Source organism: Medicago sativa, chromosome 5 (assembly GCF_051527215.1).
Source record: "Medicago sativa cultivar Bolivia chromosome 5, Bolivia_mono, whole genome shotgun sequence".
Taxonomy (NCBI): domain Eukaryota; kingdom Viridiplantae; phylum Streptophyta; class Magnoliopsida; order Fabales; family Fabaceae; genus Medicago; species Medicago sativa.
The window spans coordinates 45,785,400-45,801,950 of NC_140753.1; the positions used below are offsets into that span (position 1 = coordinate 45,785,400).

The following is a 16,551-nucleotide window of genomic DNA, read 5'->3' on the forward strand; positions in this document are numbered from 1 at the left end:
ACCAGAAATGAACACATTGAAATAAAGCACTGCAGAATTGTGCAAAAAAACAGAAACGCTAAAAATTGCAGCAAACTAAAGTGATTATGCAAAAATTTAAACCAAGAACGCGACAGTGAAAATATCGAAGAAATTAAAACCATGATTTAGAGAGGAGAAGGATACGCCAATAAAATAAATAAGATAGCATTATTCAATAACAAAATAACTCCCTTCAAAGGTTTAACCCCAAGTATTTTGGACAGCGTGTGAAAGATTTGAGAATTACGAAATTTGTGCGGCTTATAGCAGGCATTTAACCAAACATACTAATGATTTAGCATACAAAAGCAATGCATGAGTGGGAACTATATAAACTGGAAATGCAATAATGCATGAGGATATAATAAAAACCTTTACCAATCAAATAAATGAAAATAACTACAATTTCTCTATCAAGCTACAGATTAAGATGACCATTAATTAATAATGATCCATGAAGTAGCTAATAATCAGAACAAGTACAAAATAAATATCATAAACATAAATTAAATATAGTTCATGAATCTCATGTTCAAGCGATATAGCATCATAACTACATTCTAACATTAAGAACAAGGTGATATCAAACTTTCAACGCAGACTTCTAGGATGAATTCAAACTGAAAATAAGAAAACTTTACAGAGCCATTTGTAGAATTATAAAAAACCAAGTTCCGGGTCGAATCCTGTGTAGACTTCCACGTCACTAGGCCATCCTCAAAAATATGCATTACATTGGCAACGGAATAATTAGATGGCATGAAAGGAATAGTGAACAATTTAGTCCAAGACGCTTTATTCCCATATTCCTTCATAATCCAAACATCATTACTAGAAATCCAGCATAAACAATTCTCGAAAACACTCAAGTGCAAAGTACGTGAATCTATTGCTCTATAATCATAATCAGGTAGCAAAACTTTTTTATAAGACTCATTTCCCAAATCAAAAGAAGCAATAAAACGTTGACCTTTACTATAATCTTTAGAAGCCAACCAATTAATCGTGCCATTCACATATTTTCCCGATTCCTGCTCCACAATGAACTGTTCATATTGGAATGTCTCTTTAATGTCTTTCCAGAAATTGGTACCCACGTTATGAACCACCTTTACATCAGTTTTGTTATTATCAGTGCTACGATAATCCCGAAAAACAACCACCACCTTGTAATTATCAGAAATAGGATCATGGCCGAAGCCATGCATCTGAAGAATAGAACCATTACGTTGCAATTCAAGTGGGGGCAATTCAATGAATTTTCTAATGGAAGGGTTCCACAATCGAAAGATAGCAAAGCGTTCATAAATATGATATTCGGCAACACAGATGATGCCATTGCATGAGCCAACAATGGAAACAGCATGGTTGGACGGAATCTCGTGCTGCGCGATTTTGTTGCAGGCTACATCTTTGGTGAAAAGAGAGTCGAGAGGGTAAGACTTGATAGTGTACTTGCGTGAGAGTGGGGAGTAGGTTAAGATGTGGATGAGGCATTTGTTTGAGAAGCGAAAGTGCTTCTTGGCGAATTTGGGATCAGAAATTAGAGAATTCCACCACTTGCACACACATCGAAATTGCATGAGGGGTTTCACAGGGAGCCTATTGAGAATTTCTGGAATGAGATCGAAAGGAATAGTGGGAAGTGGCGACGCATGAAGTGACGATGAAGTTAGGGTTCCGATCAATTGTTGCGGCTTCGTGGTGATTGTTTTCTCAGTCAGTATTGGAGAAGAAACGGTATCGTTTCTTTTGACTGCCTTGTTAGCCATGTTATTCTGTATGGAACTAAGAGGGGAAAATCAGGTTTTTGAAATCTGAAAGTGAATATAGTTAGTAGATTGGAATATGATGGATGATACCCCTTAAAATTTGATTTTCTTCAGAATTTGATTATTGCAAAATTGGAAGTAGGGTTTGTAGTTAAATTGGGGCAAAATCTCATATGAATTTTGTGATGGTTTTGTTTCAGATTTTCAATGGAACGAATTAAATTTCTATTCTTTAATTTTTTTTTAACTTAATTAGATTTTATTATGTAACTCAATTAATTTTTTTTTGAAGAAGCTAAAATGAAATTTATTCAAAACGCAAAGAATCCTAACTAGCACGAGAAATGCTAAGCTAGGAGACCTAAATAGCAACATACAAAGGAAAAGTGTGTCGTACGCGGAACATTCAAACAAACACCCATACATCAAATACAAACGTCTACAAACAAACCAAAAACGCCCTCCACCGAGGTCCCCCGAAACCAATAAAAACTAAACACCAAAACCACAAAACAAAAGTGGTGACTATCGTCAAACCGAAGTTGTGATCAACTTCAGTTGGCCTGTTAGAGTAAGAGATCAGAGAAGGCTGCTGCATGATCGAGGTGTGAAGACAGATTGAAATCAGTCTTCAAGTGGGAGATTGTTGGTGAATAGTTTGTTGTCCAACCATAGTAAATGCACCGAAAGATTTTCTCAACCAATTTGATTTACTAGCATGCTATATGAATAGTAGCATATGGTGGTAATTTCAAATTGTGTCAAAAACCAAGTTTGAAAGCATGGCAAGTGTTGGTGAAATAGTAAAAAATGGTGCATCAATTGTTGAACATAGAAGAACAAGTTCACATTGTATGAACATGGAAAACAAGCCACTTCCTGCATCTATAAATAGAGGCTCGGCATCAGAAGCAAAACACAACAACACAAGTAAAGTGAGTGAATTACATCAATAGAGTTAGAGAAAAATCAGTGAGAGAATTTTAGAGAAAATTCTTGGGTGTAATTGGGTTGTGGGTAGTGAGAGTTTGTGAGTGTTTGTAAACACATATATTTCCCTTTTTATTAAAGAGATATGCAGCAGTCCGGAGAGTAGGCATTATTGGCCGAACTTCGTTAACAATCTTGTGTGTTATTATTCCACATTTATTTCACTTCCACTTAATCCGACTATGGGGAAATTGTGCGTAGTTTCCTAACAGTGATTATCGATGAAGGTTCAGTCCGTTGTGGGAATGAGGCTGTTGAAAGTAGTGCACGTCTGTTTCTTTTAGATTCTCAACGGTTTGGATGGAGCCATTACACTGGCTAGGGAAAGTTCATGGAACAACAGTACAGTAAAATATTTAACACCCTTAATATTCATGATATACAACATCAAGTTCTGATGTCAATATATTTAACACCCTTAAATCATGTACCTCCCAACATTGGCTATGAAGTCAAAATCTTAATTCTCTTTCACTTTCATCCTATATTCATATTTTCAACATGTGAAACAAACATACTAATAATTTAGCATAACATCTTAGTCTTATTTCTGATCTTAGAAAATGTGGCCTCTAACCAGCAAAAGCAATGGATTAACATGTGTACTACATAAAATGAAATGCAATAATGCATGATGAGATAACATAAAATGAAAATGTAGTCTTCTAATAGATTTTTTCTTCTTCTTTCAGAAGCCTATCTAGGAAATATCCTAAAAATAATTGAACTGAATTCTAACAACTCATTCTCGACTATTCATTCTTATCACATGAAATCAATATTGTTGATCACAGATAGGGGAAATAGCCACTCAAATTCTTCTACACTGAGTTGTTCAAATTTTGCAACTCTACAATGTTATAACACCGCTATAGCCACTACTACAACTTTTTGTACTAAATAAGGTATCGTAGAACAACAATGACTTGTTCAAATTCCACTACGCTACAGCGAGTAATTCATAACGCTGAATAAAATTATGAAATGGAAAGGAATACAAACTACGTCCTACAAAATAATCAAAACTAAGTGCTTGCATAAGTTATCATCAAGAGAGGTTTCTGAGGTCCATATTCATTTACCTTGTTAGTCGCGTATTCCATGTGTCATAACCTCAATGAAAAGACACCATAACATAGAAGATGTAAAATAATACTCAACAATTAAAAGAAACAGATGCATTATATATTTCAAGCACCATTCGATCACCACGGAAGGCACCATTCCACAAATTCATTCGCGTAATAAATTATATTTCTAAGTTCTAACAATTTGAAATACCACAACGTATTCTCAGTTATCGCAGAAACGAAAAAACCAGAAACAGAACGATGAAGAAAATATCTCAGAAACGAAGAATAACAGAACCAGAAATGAACACGTTAAAATAAAGCGCTGCAGAATTGTGCAAACAAAACAGAAACGCTAAAAATTGCAGCAAACAAAAGTGATTATGCAGAAATTTAAACCAAGAACGCGACAGTGAAAATATCGAAGAAATTAAAACCATGATTTAGAGAGGAGATGAATGAGCCAATAGAATAAATAAGATAGCATTATTCAGTACCAAAATAATTCCCTTCAAAGGTTTAACCCCAAGTATTGGACAGCATCTGAAAAATTTGAGACATTACGAAATTTGTGCAGCCTGAGCATTATTTCTGATCTTAGAACCTCAAACCAACAAAAGCAATGCATGACTGGGAACTATATAAACTGAAATGCAATAATGCATGACGATATAATATAAACCTTTATAGAACGGATACAATGTTTTTAAAAGTGGTTTTTTTCTTAAAAAAGCTATAACAAATGGGTTCTTAGTCTCAAACTCATTAATTCCGTTTTTCTTTTTTCCAATCTCTCATTAGACCTTACTCAAAGAGATTTCTTTAATTTCTCAGTATTAAATCATGGTATACACTAGAATGAAAATGTGTACTTTTATAGATTCAACAATTGCATTTCAAACATAAACAAATTACCGGCAAGGATATAACCTTCAAAAGAAAACGTATTATTAAACAATACAGAAGAAATAAGGGCAGGGATGGGAACCCGATTTTAAAACTAAACAATGCAGGAACGAACTATGAACCGTGGGAACCCTACTCATTAATATTTAATATAGTGCTAACAAATCTTTTTCTAAAATAGTTTGAGTCCTAATATTTTTTTAGAGGATTTAAAGTCCAATCTTTAGCAATATTGTTTGCTTACGTTGTTACTAATTTTTTTTTAGAGTATTTAAAGTCCAATATTTAACATTATATTTTGCTCACGTTTGTTACTAATCTTTTTCGAAGATTTAAAGTCCAATTTTAACATTATTTTTTGCTCACTTTTGTTACTAATCTTTTTTTAGAGTATTTAAAGTCCAAAATCTTTAACGTTATTATTTTTTGCTCACGTTTGTTATTAATCTTTTTTTTAGAGGATTTAAACTTCAATCATTAACAATATTTTTTGCTCACGTTTGTTACTAATATTTTTTTTAGAGGATTTAAAGTTCAATCTTTAACATTATTTTGTGCTCACGTTTGTTACTAATATTTTTTTAGAGGATTTAAAGTACAATCTTTACCATTATTTTTTGTTCACGTTTTTTACAATTGATCAAAGGCTAAGAAAGAGTAACTTATATTAATAAAATAATAAAATAAAAATGGAAATACTGTTTTTGTGGAAGTAATAAAATAATATGGAAATACGTTTTTTTGTGGAAGGGATATGAAAATACTTGGCAATCTTTGTCGGTTGCATTGAGGGGAACAACACGGATGTACAATATAAAATCGGCCGATAAAAAAGTAACATGAGTTTTTGTTTTGTGCTAGTTTTTTGTGAGTTTGATATGTGGTTAATGGAGGTAAAAGAGGGTTAACGGGGACGATTAGTTATACATGGATTAGTAATCCACGTGTTATTTTATAACTGGTTAATAGTAAGAACAATTCATAAGGAATCGTGTGTGAGTTTTCTCTTTAAATTAAATTTATTCTTATTTATTTGTTACATGTGTTATTTGTATTTAAAATAAAATTAAAATTAAAAATTAAGGGTATTTTTGGAAAGTAAAATCCAACCCAAAAATGTGCCGAAAGAGACGGTTTTCTTTATATACGGTACGAGATGATACGACTATAACACAACACATGAAACTAGTAAACAAAATAATTTAAATCAAGAGAGAGAACAGTATTTAAAATGGTAGCATCAGTCACTTTAGATATAACATGTTTGTCTAATGTTACCTCAAGAGTATGCTCTCTAATTTTATTCAGGAACATCAACACTTAACCAGATAGTAACTCTTTTAATAGTTCTTTTCTTCGTCTTCAGAAGCCTATCTAGGAAAGATCCTAAAAATAATTGAAATGAATGCTAACAACTCATTCTCGACTATTCATTAATAGCAGTTAGTTCAAATTCTTCTACATTGAGTTGTTCAAATTTTGCTACTCTACAATGTTATTAAACCGATAGAGCCACTACTACAATTTTTTGTACTAAATAAGGTATCGCAGAACAATAATGACTTGTCAAATTCGTTACGCTATACCGAGGAATGTTAGAATTTCTTCTAATATTTTGTGGGCTACAATCAATTGTTGGTTTTGGTTTTAATAAAAACGGACTGATGTTGTGATCCATTTGATGATGCTTAGGCCCTAATAAAAGTGATCAATAAATATTGGGCTTTTGGGCACTTAATCTGATTTGTGTAGAAACATAGTGTAGGCCCAAACACTAGGCCCATGATGGGTGGTGCCTAGGGTTGCACGGTTATAAATAGAGAGGCTAGGTCCCCTTTGCCATCACTCCGACTATTCCCCGCTCATTAGTGGTTTGCCCCATTGAAAACCCTAAGTTTGGAGCATGTGAAAGGCAAAGGAAGACTTTGTCTTCAATCTCGGCGAATCCGGTCACCATGGTTTCCAAGTAAGTGTGTTCTAATTTCATATAATAACTCGATAAATTGTTTACATGTGGTATCGAGCCTACTATTATATGATTTAGAACCCTAATTTTCTATTTTAAAGTTCAAGGTTAACTTTTCCCAAATTAATCCGTACTTGGGATTTTATGGATCGTTGGTTTTTATTTATTGATAAGTTGGTTCACTTTATCGGATTGCAAATCGTAACATATATACTTACTCGTTTGCAAATTAATTTGTGTTGGCATGGCTATCATAATTAATCATTGTTTCATCGGCATGCGATTATAAGATTTTAACATCAGTACATCTTTTTCATGGCTTTTCAATTTTGATTATAACTTGATATGTGCTTTTGTGCGGTGGCTGTGTTAAAAAAAAAATTAATTACACTTTTGATTGACATCAGTTTTATGTTACCGCCGTCACTTAATTTCTGCACTATTGAGAATCAATATGATTTATAACAAAAACATACTCATAATGATTTTGTTATTTTTAATTTTATTGCGGTTTTCAAAAATATATCAATGGGTTGATGGTGGCCAATTATATTTTGATCATCGAGAAAGTAATTATCCTTCGGTTTTGATTTTGATTATAACTTGCCATGAGTTTGATAATATGTGTTTTGCATCCTATGTGAGTTTTGATGGTAAATAGCTCTTTAGTTGCTATATTTTGGCTGCATGTTATTTGTTATTTGAGATTTTGCAAAGCAAAGCTCGGTGTAATTTTGTTGTGCGACTTCCGATATTTCTTAAGGAAATTATTGTATGCTTGGGAACATGAATACTCCTTTTGGGTTGATATATTTATAAAGGGTTAAGGGCATTGATTGTGCTACTTGATTTCGTCACTAACTCATGAAGGTAGTTAAACAATGTGTATATATTTATGTGTACCGATTGAGGCTTTTTATGCTTTTACACGAATCAAGTTTTAAGGTATTTATGTGAACTAGTAAGAGATATTGATTTTCAATTTTATGCTATGATTTTTATGTTTTAATTTGGACATAATTTATATTCATATTTTGGCATGAATTGATTGAATCCATGTACTACTAAAGTGACATTTGTTGGATATTAATATGGATCGGAAAAGGATGCTTCTCTTCATGCAATTGAATTCAAGTTTCTAAAGTGGATATGGATATCGATTAATTTTGAGTGATATGTTTCTAAAAATTTAGAATTAAATCTTTTCACTTTGCTCATTTTTTTTAATATCGTTGCCATATCTTGGAATTTGACATTCTTTTCACCTTGGTATTTTTTGGGCTGATATATTTATATATATGGTACGTACTTCATGGTGAATTTGCATATTATTTAAAAGGTTCAATTTTGTTTCCAAGATTTGTTCTTATTTTAAGCATACATTTTGAAGTTTTGAATTAAAATATTTTTTTTTCACTACAAGAAATGTTGCATTTTGCCGAGTGCGTAAGCCCCGGTAAAATGCTAAAAGCCTTGGCAATTGGACGTTTGCCGGGGTTTTGCCAGAGCGAATCACCCGGCAAATCCGCTCATCGCAAATTGTCTGCCGTGGGTTTAGCTCTGGCAAAATGCGCTCCCGGCATAGGCCCCGGCACAACCCCGGCAAATTGTGTCCGCATGATTGCGGGCTTTTATGACACATTCGGTCAATGCGTGTGCTTTTGCAGACCGTGTCGGCATCACATGCCAAGCGGCGAAGCTAGCGATAATTCTATGAGGTGGCCACATATAATTTTTTTTTAAAACTAATCTAATGGAGTAGGCAAAAAAATTCACAATAACTACTACTTATATAAAATGTTCTTAGTAAAATATACACTTGATTCAACAAGAACGGATTATACCGAAAAATGCGGCAATAAACTATTTTGTACCAAAAAAGCCACATTAGAATAGCGGATTGTACGTACCAAAAAAGCCACATTAGAATAGCGGATTGTACCAAAAAAGCTACGACAAAAGAAATAAAGACTAATAGTAGCTATTTATGCGTGGGGATCTCGTGTTGTGTGTTGTGTTGTGATGCTGAAGAGTTAAAAAGTCACTTTACCTTGTTTTTTTATTAATAATAATTGTGTGGTGGGCTGTGGGTATGGGCCCACTTTTGTATTATTTTACCGTTAGATAAACTATAAAGATTATTATTATTTCTCTTTTGGGTGTTAATCTTCCGGTTCCTATACGACACGATTAAATAATTTGAAATTCAACCGGAAGTTAAATAAAGATAGAAAAGTTTTAGTTCACTTAAAATAAAACTTGGGGTAGCTAAATATATATTATTAGGGGTAGCTAAATATAAAAATATACCTACTCACTCAAAAAAATATTTTTTTTTGGGGTAGCAAGGGCTACCCCTCCCTTATACTACCATTCGCCCTCGCATGCCGGGGACATTGCTAGGGGTTAACCCCCGGCAAATTGTGTACGGAATTTTTTTAAAAAACGTTTTTTATTTGTTTAAAAAATCAAAATATTAAAATTTAATAATTAAAAATAATTTTAAAAAACAATTTAATTTATTTTTTCGAAAATTAATTAAATTTAATTATTAAAATATTTAAAATAAACGTTTTTAAATTGTTTTTTATTTCTTTTTTTAAAAATAGTTTTAATAATAAAAATTATTTAAAATATGCATACATAATATATACAGGCCCTCACCGGCCCTCAAACTACTGTGTTATGAAGTCATTTTAATCCCAACAAAAATATGCATAACTCTCAAACTAGCAAAATCAATAAGCTAAACTCAAGATTACACATTCTAGCACAAAATAAAATAAACTTAGCATGTTAACTAAACTCCGAAACAACTATAACATTATTGAAAACATTGATAGTTAGTGATCGAAATCTTACATAGATTTGTGTTTATCTTCGGCGAGAATAGCATTGTTCAACCGGATGTCAAACCCGTAAACAACCAAAACAAGCGAAGCATGAGATCTCGATTTTTATTTTTATTATTCAAATTATCAACACCATTATTCTTCTTCTTCTTCTTCATTGAAACTAAAACAATATAGTAATAACAATACTAAAAAATAAAAAGAAAGAAGATAAAAATGACGTACTTTTTCAAGAAATCTTCATCAACGACAAAGCAGAAATGTCGAGAAGAACATTAGTAGTTGTTGAACACTACAAATCAAGACCAGAGACACAACTTATAAATTGCAACACAAACATTAAGATAAAACAGCAATACATCTAAGAACATTGTTATCATCATATGTCTCAATCTCTCATCAAATATCCATTGAGGCCTTACTAGCAAGCTTGAAAATCATCAATATAACAAAAACAACATGTTTAACTAGTGACTTTCTTCAAAATCCGAATTTAAATATAAAAGAAATCATAAAATATAATTTAGAAAAGATGTAGAAGATGAAGCTCACCAAGAAAAGACAGAGATGAAATGGCAACAAAAATTGTTATCCGGCACGGTGGAGAGGATTTCCGGCGCGGTTAAGAGGATTTCCGGTACGGTGGTTGCCGGTGAAAGTTCTCAAATCATGAAATTAATTTAGGGGTTTTGTAGAGGAAATCATGAAGAAGAAGAATCTTAATTTAGTTTTTCAAAATGAGACCCATGATGGCCGAAATGGGGAAAGAAGATGGTGGTTGGTGTTTTTGAAATATCACCGATCTAAAAAAATAAAGGAGTGGTTTTGGAAGAGGAAGATGAGGGGGTTTCAATGGCGGTGGTAGTGTTGAGAAAGGAGGCCGGGTGGAGGAGAAACGGCCGCCGGAAGTGGTGCTACGGTGGTGGCATTGGAGGAGAGAAGAAAATTCTCCCTCTCGTTGTATTCTAAGTGAGAGAGAGAGAGAGACACACAGAAATGGAATGAAGAGAAGAAAAAATAAAAGAGATGAGGGAGTATGTACGTGAGTTGGAGGGAGAGGAAAAATTTAGTGGTCCCATATGCAATTTGCCAGGAGCTATGCCGGGGAAAATCCCCGGCAAACCGCCACAGAGCCCAACGGCTCTTTAGTCAACTCATTTCAGCTACTATACTGTGCTATTCAAGTAGCCTTTGCGGACAAATTTGCAGGGCTTTGCAATTTGCCGGGGGTTTTTGGTGGCACAACCCATGGCAAAGTGTTGTACCGTCATGCTTTTCCCGACCAAACAAGAATCTTTTCTCGCTCCATACATTTTGCCACGACTTTTGTGAGGGTTGCCCCCGGCAACTTTGCCAGAGTTTTCCCCGGCATAGCTCCCGGCAAATTTGCCAGAGTACTTGCTCCCGGCATTGTTCCCTCGGCAATATGCGGGATTTCTTGTAGTGTTTTACTTTTAATATTCAATTTGAATTATTGAAATTGTTTCAATTTTTAAAATCATATGGTTGATAGGAAAATTAAATATTTCCTATTCTTATTCTTATGTGTTTGGTTTTGCTTATTTGGCAAACAATTTTCAATCAACATGATACTTGAACAAGAGTTTTGATTGTTTTCTTCATTTTGGTAAATTTCCTTAATCTATATGAAAGATGATTTGGGTTTAATAATTGTTTGCTCAATTATTATTAATTTTATATGTGCCATAGATGAATTAATACGTGTGAAAATGGTACATTGATCCAATTTTTGTGTGTCTCCTTCATTTATGTTTATGGTTACTTTCTTTATATCCGGCCATTGTTTCTACTCTTTTATTTGAGTGGATTTGAGATTTGGTTTATTCTTAGATTGAATTTGCTTTAAGAATATGTTTATCATAATTGAATTACAACTGCATATGTGGATCCAAAGGATAATTTTGAGTAGTCACGTGCAAATTAAAATCTATGTATTTTGTGCTACTCCTTTTGATGTTGAGTTTGTCGCTGCAAATTGATTTTACATTTGTTTCTATTGGCAAAAGGTTTGCGGTTTTTGAAACATTTTTCACATGTTGTGATTCATTATGTATGTGCATCTAGTGTGTATAAACATTGACATGATTACTATATGAATATTCCATCAAACATAATTTTATTTAATCTCAAATCTAGAAGGAAACATCATGATTAATATTTGATGGATCAAACTTTGCATATTCAAGAGGATTTGATTTAATTTTGATGGATTGATTTGTTTTGAAATTTAAGTAATTTGATTGGGATTAATTTCCAAACATTTGGGAATAAATTTTATTTTGTGAAATGTGTAAATATTTGGTGTCAATTAAATATGAGAATCTTATAGAATTTGAACTCATATATTTTCAAGGATGTGAGTCTAAAATATTATATGTGAAAATCTCTTTTATAGAAGTGAATTATTCTATTAAAGTGTTGTAATTGTGAAATTACTTTAGACTCAATTTTGTCAATATCACCAAATACCAATGTATATGAATTTATTTTGTATAAATTCTATATTGCCTTGTTCTTATTGGTATGCTCGCTTGTGGAATATCATAAAAGTTAATTTTTGAGCAATTCGAAGGCAATTGAAAACTATTATCCTTGTATTGTATTGATATATTATTGGAGTCTTTCTTTTGTTATACCGGTTTGTTGTTGAATTATGAACCAATTGAGATGACAATATGCCAAATTGTGCGGAACTTTCTTTAAGTCATCGAAGCTTAATGACTCTACAAGGAGAATTGATTACACTTTTCCCTTATTTTATAGGGGATGAGCATATCCTATTGGTGTAATATTAATTGACATGACCATTGTGTGATAGAGAATATAGTTGAATATTTGTTTAAATATTTTAAAAATCTTGGATTGATAATCCAACTATCATTCTCTATCAAGTGGGAGAATCTTACATGTCAATTATCTATAAATGAGAAACAAATATCATTTGTTGATGAATAAACTTTTGATTATTATGAAGACTTACATTGAGGATATTATAGTCTTTTCTTAAATAATTTTGTGACTCTTTTGTCTTTTATCCTCAATGGTGGTGAAATTCAAGTCTCATATATTTCCGCTGCGTAGGTAATTGATTTAAATCATTACTTGTTAATGAGATTATGAGTTTAGCGGTAATAGTACTCGTCCAAAATATAGCACATGATTATATGTTGATTTTCTTTTATGTGCTTTCAACGTACTTTTCTACCGCATTGTATCAAACAAAATTATGACGAATGCAAATTGAAACGATATTGACCGCTTTAGATGCATTTAAATGATGCATAATTTTTCTCGTGTCATATTTTGACAAGAGTAATTGATTCCTATGCAAAAAGAATTTCTTGCATTGATATAGGTCGTTACCACCAAAGTGGGACCGCCTCTATTGATTGATTGATGAAATTTCCTTTTGTAGTTTGAGGAATATTTTTAATTGTAACATGTAGTTTCCTGCCCAAAGGTGGTTATTGCATTTTACAATTAAAAATTTATTTGGGATAAGTTATTGGAGAATGTTTTGAACTAAGGAATTTGCCCGCCCAAAGGTGACAAATTTCGAATTCAATACATGCTCATTGATTAACTTACCCGAGGTTTTGATCGGGGATATAACCTTAGTTTGTACATTCCGCCCAAAGGTGATTGTACAATTATATTGGCCTCATTGTGATAGCTTGTTTATTTTGAGCTATATCATGTCAAAAGATATATTTTGATGCATTCATGTTTTGTCTCATATATTTCCTCAATGAATAATTGTTATGCTTTTATTATGCATGCTCATTGATTAACTTATATAAGATGGAGTTATTGGAGTATATGTTGAACCAATGAATTTGTACGCCCAAAGGTGACAATTTCCCAAGTTCAATGTATCCTCATTGATTAACTCATTTGAGGTTTTGGCTTGGGTTTCGACCTTAGTTTGTGCATTCTGTCCAAAGGTGATTGTACAATTATATTGGCCTCGTTATAATAGCTTGTTTATTTTAAGCTATATCTTGTCTTATGACGTCTTATGACATATTTTAATTCATTCATTTTTTTTCCTTATCAATGAATGATTGTTTTACTTCCATCGAGATCTTAACCGAGTCAAACCGTAAGAAATGGAAGTAAGATCTCGGAGTTATCTCTAGGAGAACATGTACCGAACTGAAATAACCTTTTGGTAAGTGGGAGATGACTCACAAGTTAAAGTATCTGACCATAATGGTCTCCATGTGTCAATGAAAAGTTATGGGACGTAAAAATGCGACAATGTTGTAATTTAGGAGTAATTGTGAAGTCGTGGGAGATGTCACCTTAATTTCAAATTAATATGATCTAGGAGTAATTGCGAAGTCGGTGGGAGATGTCACCATAATTTAACATTCTAGTTTTGAACTTGTCTTGAAAAATATTTTTTCATGTACCTTCCTTTAGGATGAATTTTGTTGGAAAACCTGCTTTTAGTTTTACTCTTGGAGGTAGAAAACAAAGTTTGATATTAAACTCACATAACCTTGTTTCATCCTTTGTTCATCTATATAAATTTTCTCTAATAGATGGTTCGTGACTCCCCGGATCTTTTCCTGATGGTTTAAATAAGTTGTCTTTGACTTCACATAACCTTGTTTTGTCTTTTGCCGTCAAAACTTTTGTTGCTATAAGGTCTAATGTTGAGGAATACATCCTTTCCTTTATGGCATAAGCACTTGGATCATATTTATTGGGGGAAAGGGCTGAGAAATTAATCAAAGTAAACATTCTACCTTTCTTAAAGTTTGATGATCCAAGTACTTGTGTGGATTGCATTAGAAGCAAGTTTACTAAAACCAATGGTCACAACTAGCATTTTTGAACACTTAGAAATTGTCGAAATTGAAATTAGTGGCTCCCAACTCCTATAATTTATGGCAATAAATTATTTATTACATTCATTGGCTCCCGAACTTTGATGTTAACTGTTTTAACCAAATAACTTAGATTCATTGTTTTCAAGAGTCGCTTTGAATAACACGAATACCGTGAATTCTTTTGATGTCTTTGGTTAGTGGGAGTTTGAATTTTATCTTATCAATTTTGTGATGATGAATTTTTTCTTTGATATATTGATGCGAATTTCCATTCAATTTAATTATTGATGATGAGATGAATTCTTGTGTATATCAAATATCAATCGTGAAAAATTATAGCTCGGTGTTGAAGGGATCACTATGCCGGTGATCGACACTATTTTGGAGCTGAGACATTACATGTGAAAATTAGAGCTCAGTGTCGTTCGGATCACTATGCCGGTGATTGACACTATTTTGGAGCCGAGGCAATGTGGTTTTCCGTGGACCACATAATTTCTCCGGCTTTAAAGCATTTGAGAGAAATCACATAATTTCTTTGGCTTTAAGCATTTGAGAGAAATCACATAATTTCTCCGGCTTTAAGGCATTGAGAGAAATTGAGGACCGACAATGAAAATGATAGTATGGTCGATGATCACGTTGACATATCATTTCTTGCTACACTCTACACAGATGACTAGTCGACGGAATTGGTGATATTTGTAACCATGGAAGGTGTTGTATCAATTAAGGATATAACTACCGCCATGATTCGATATCATTTAGTTCTTAGTTGGACGGAGTCTTTATTAAGTGTTGCATCATGGGATCATGTAGTGGCCACGTTAGGAAGTTTGTTATCGATCCGAGAGTCGTTTTTCAAAAAATTATTTTTAAATTTTTATTTTTATTTTATTTTTAAAATACACAATTGATTTTGCCCAAGTGGGAGAATGTTAGAATTTCTTCTAATATTTTGTGGGCTACAATCAATTGTTGGTTTTGGTTTTAATAAAAACGGACCGATGTTGTGATCCATTTGATGATGCTTAGGCCCTAATAAAAGTGATCAATAAATATTGGGCTTTTTGGGCACTTAATCGATTTGTGTAGAAACATAGTGTAGGCCCAAACACTAGGCCCATGATGGGTGGTGCCTAGGGTTGCACGGTTATAAATAGAGAGGCTAGGTCCCCTTTGCCATCACTCGACTATTCCCGCTCATTAGTGGTTTGCCCCATTGAAAACCCTAAGTTTGGAGATGTGAAAGGCAAAGGAAGACTTTGTCTTCAATCTCGGCGAATCCGGTCACCATGGTTTCCAAGTAAGTGTGTTCTAATTTCATATAATAACTCGATAAATTGTTTACAAGGAATTCATAACGCTGAATAAAATTATGATATGGAAAGGAATACAATCTACGTCCAACAAAACTAGGTGCTTGCATAACCTATTATCATCAAGAGAGGTTTCTGAGGTCGATATATTCCATCTTATTTTTCAAGCACCATTCCATCAAAACTAGTCGCATATTCCATGTGTCATAATCTCGATGAAAAGGCACCATAACATAGAAGAAGGAAAATAATACTCAGCAATTAAAAGAAACAGGACATGCATCTTATATTTCAAGCACCATTCCATCACTACGGAAGGCACCATTCCACATATGCATTCACGTAATAAACTATTTTTCTAATTTCTTCAAAACTAAAAGCCATTCTTCTTGCAAGAAAGTTAACAAACACATCACATCCATCTTATTAACTGGCACAAATGAAACCAAAAACAGCCAGCAAAAATACACAACACAGAAAACCCACGCAAAACATATTTCGCAAAAATAGAAAAAATACACAGTAAACCAGAAGAATGCAGCAGATCAGAATCACATAAAACATAATGCACCCAGCAGCGGAACCTCTTTTATGCAAATACGAAAAAACCAGAAACAGAACGATGAAGAAAATACTGCAGAGCCGCAGAATAACAGAACCAGAAATGAACACATTGAAATAAACAGCTGCAGACTTGTGCAAACAAAACAGAAACGCTAAAAATTGCAACAAACTAAAGTGATTATGCAGAAATTTAAACCAAGAACGTGACAGTGAAAAATCGAAGAAATTAAAA

General features: G+C 33.1%; 1 protein-coding gene across 1 annotated transcript; it reads right to left on the reverse strand.

Annotated features, from left to right (window-relative positions):
* Positions 1 to 587: 587 nt before the first annotated feature.
* LOC146922413 (F-box/kelch-repeat protein At3g23880-like) lies at positions 588 to 1,793 on the reverse strand. Its single transcript, XM_085710833.1, has one exon. The coding sequence runs from the start codon at positions 1,791 to 1,793 to the stop codon at positions 588 to 590; it is 1,206 nt and encodes a 401-aa protein (XP_085566959.1).
* Positions 1,794 to 16,551: the final 14,758 nt, after the last annotated feature.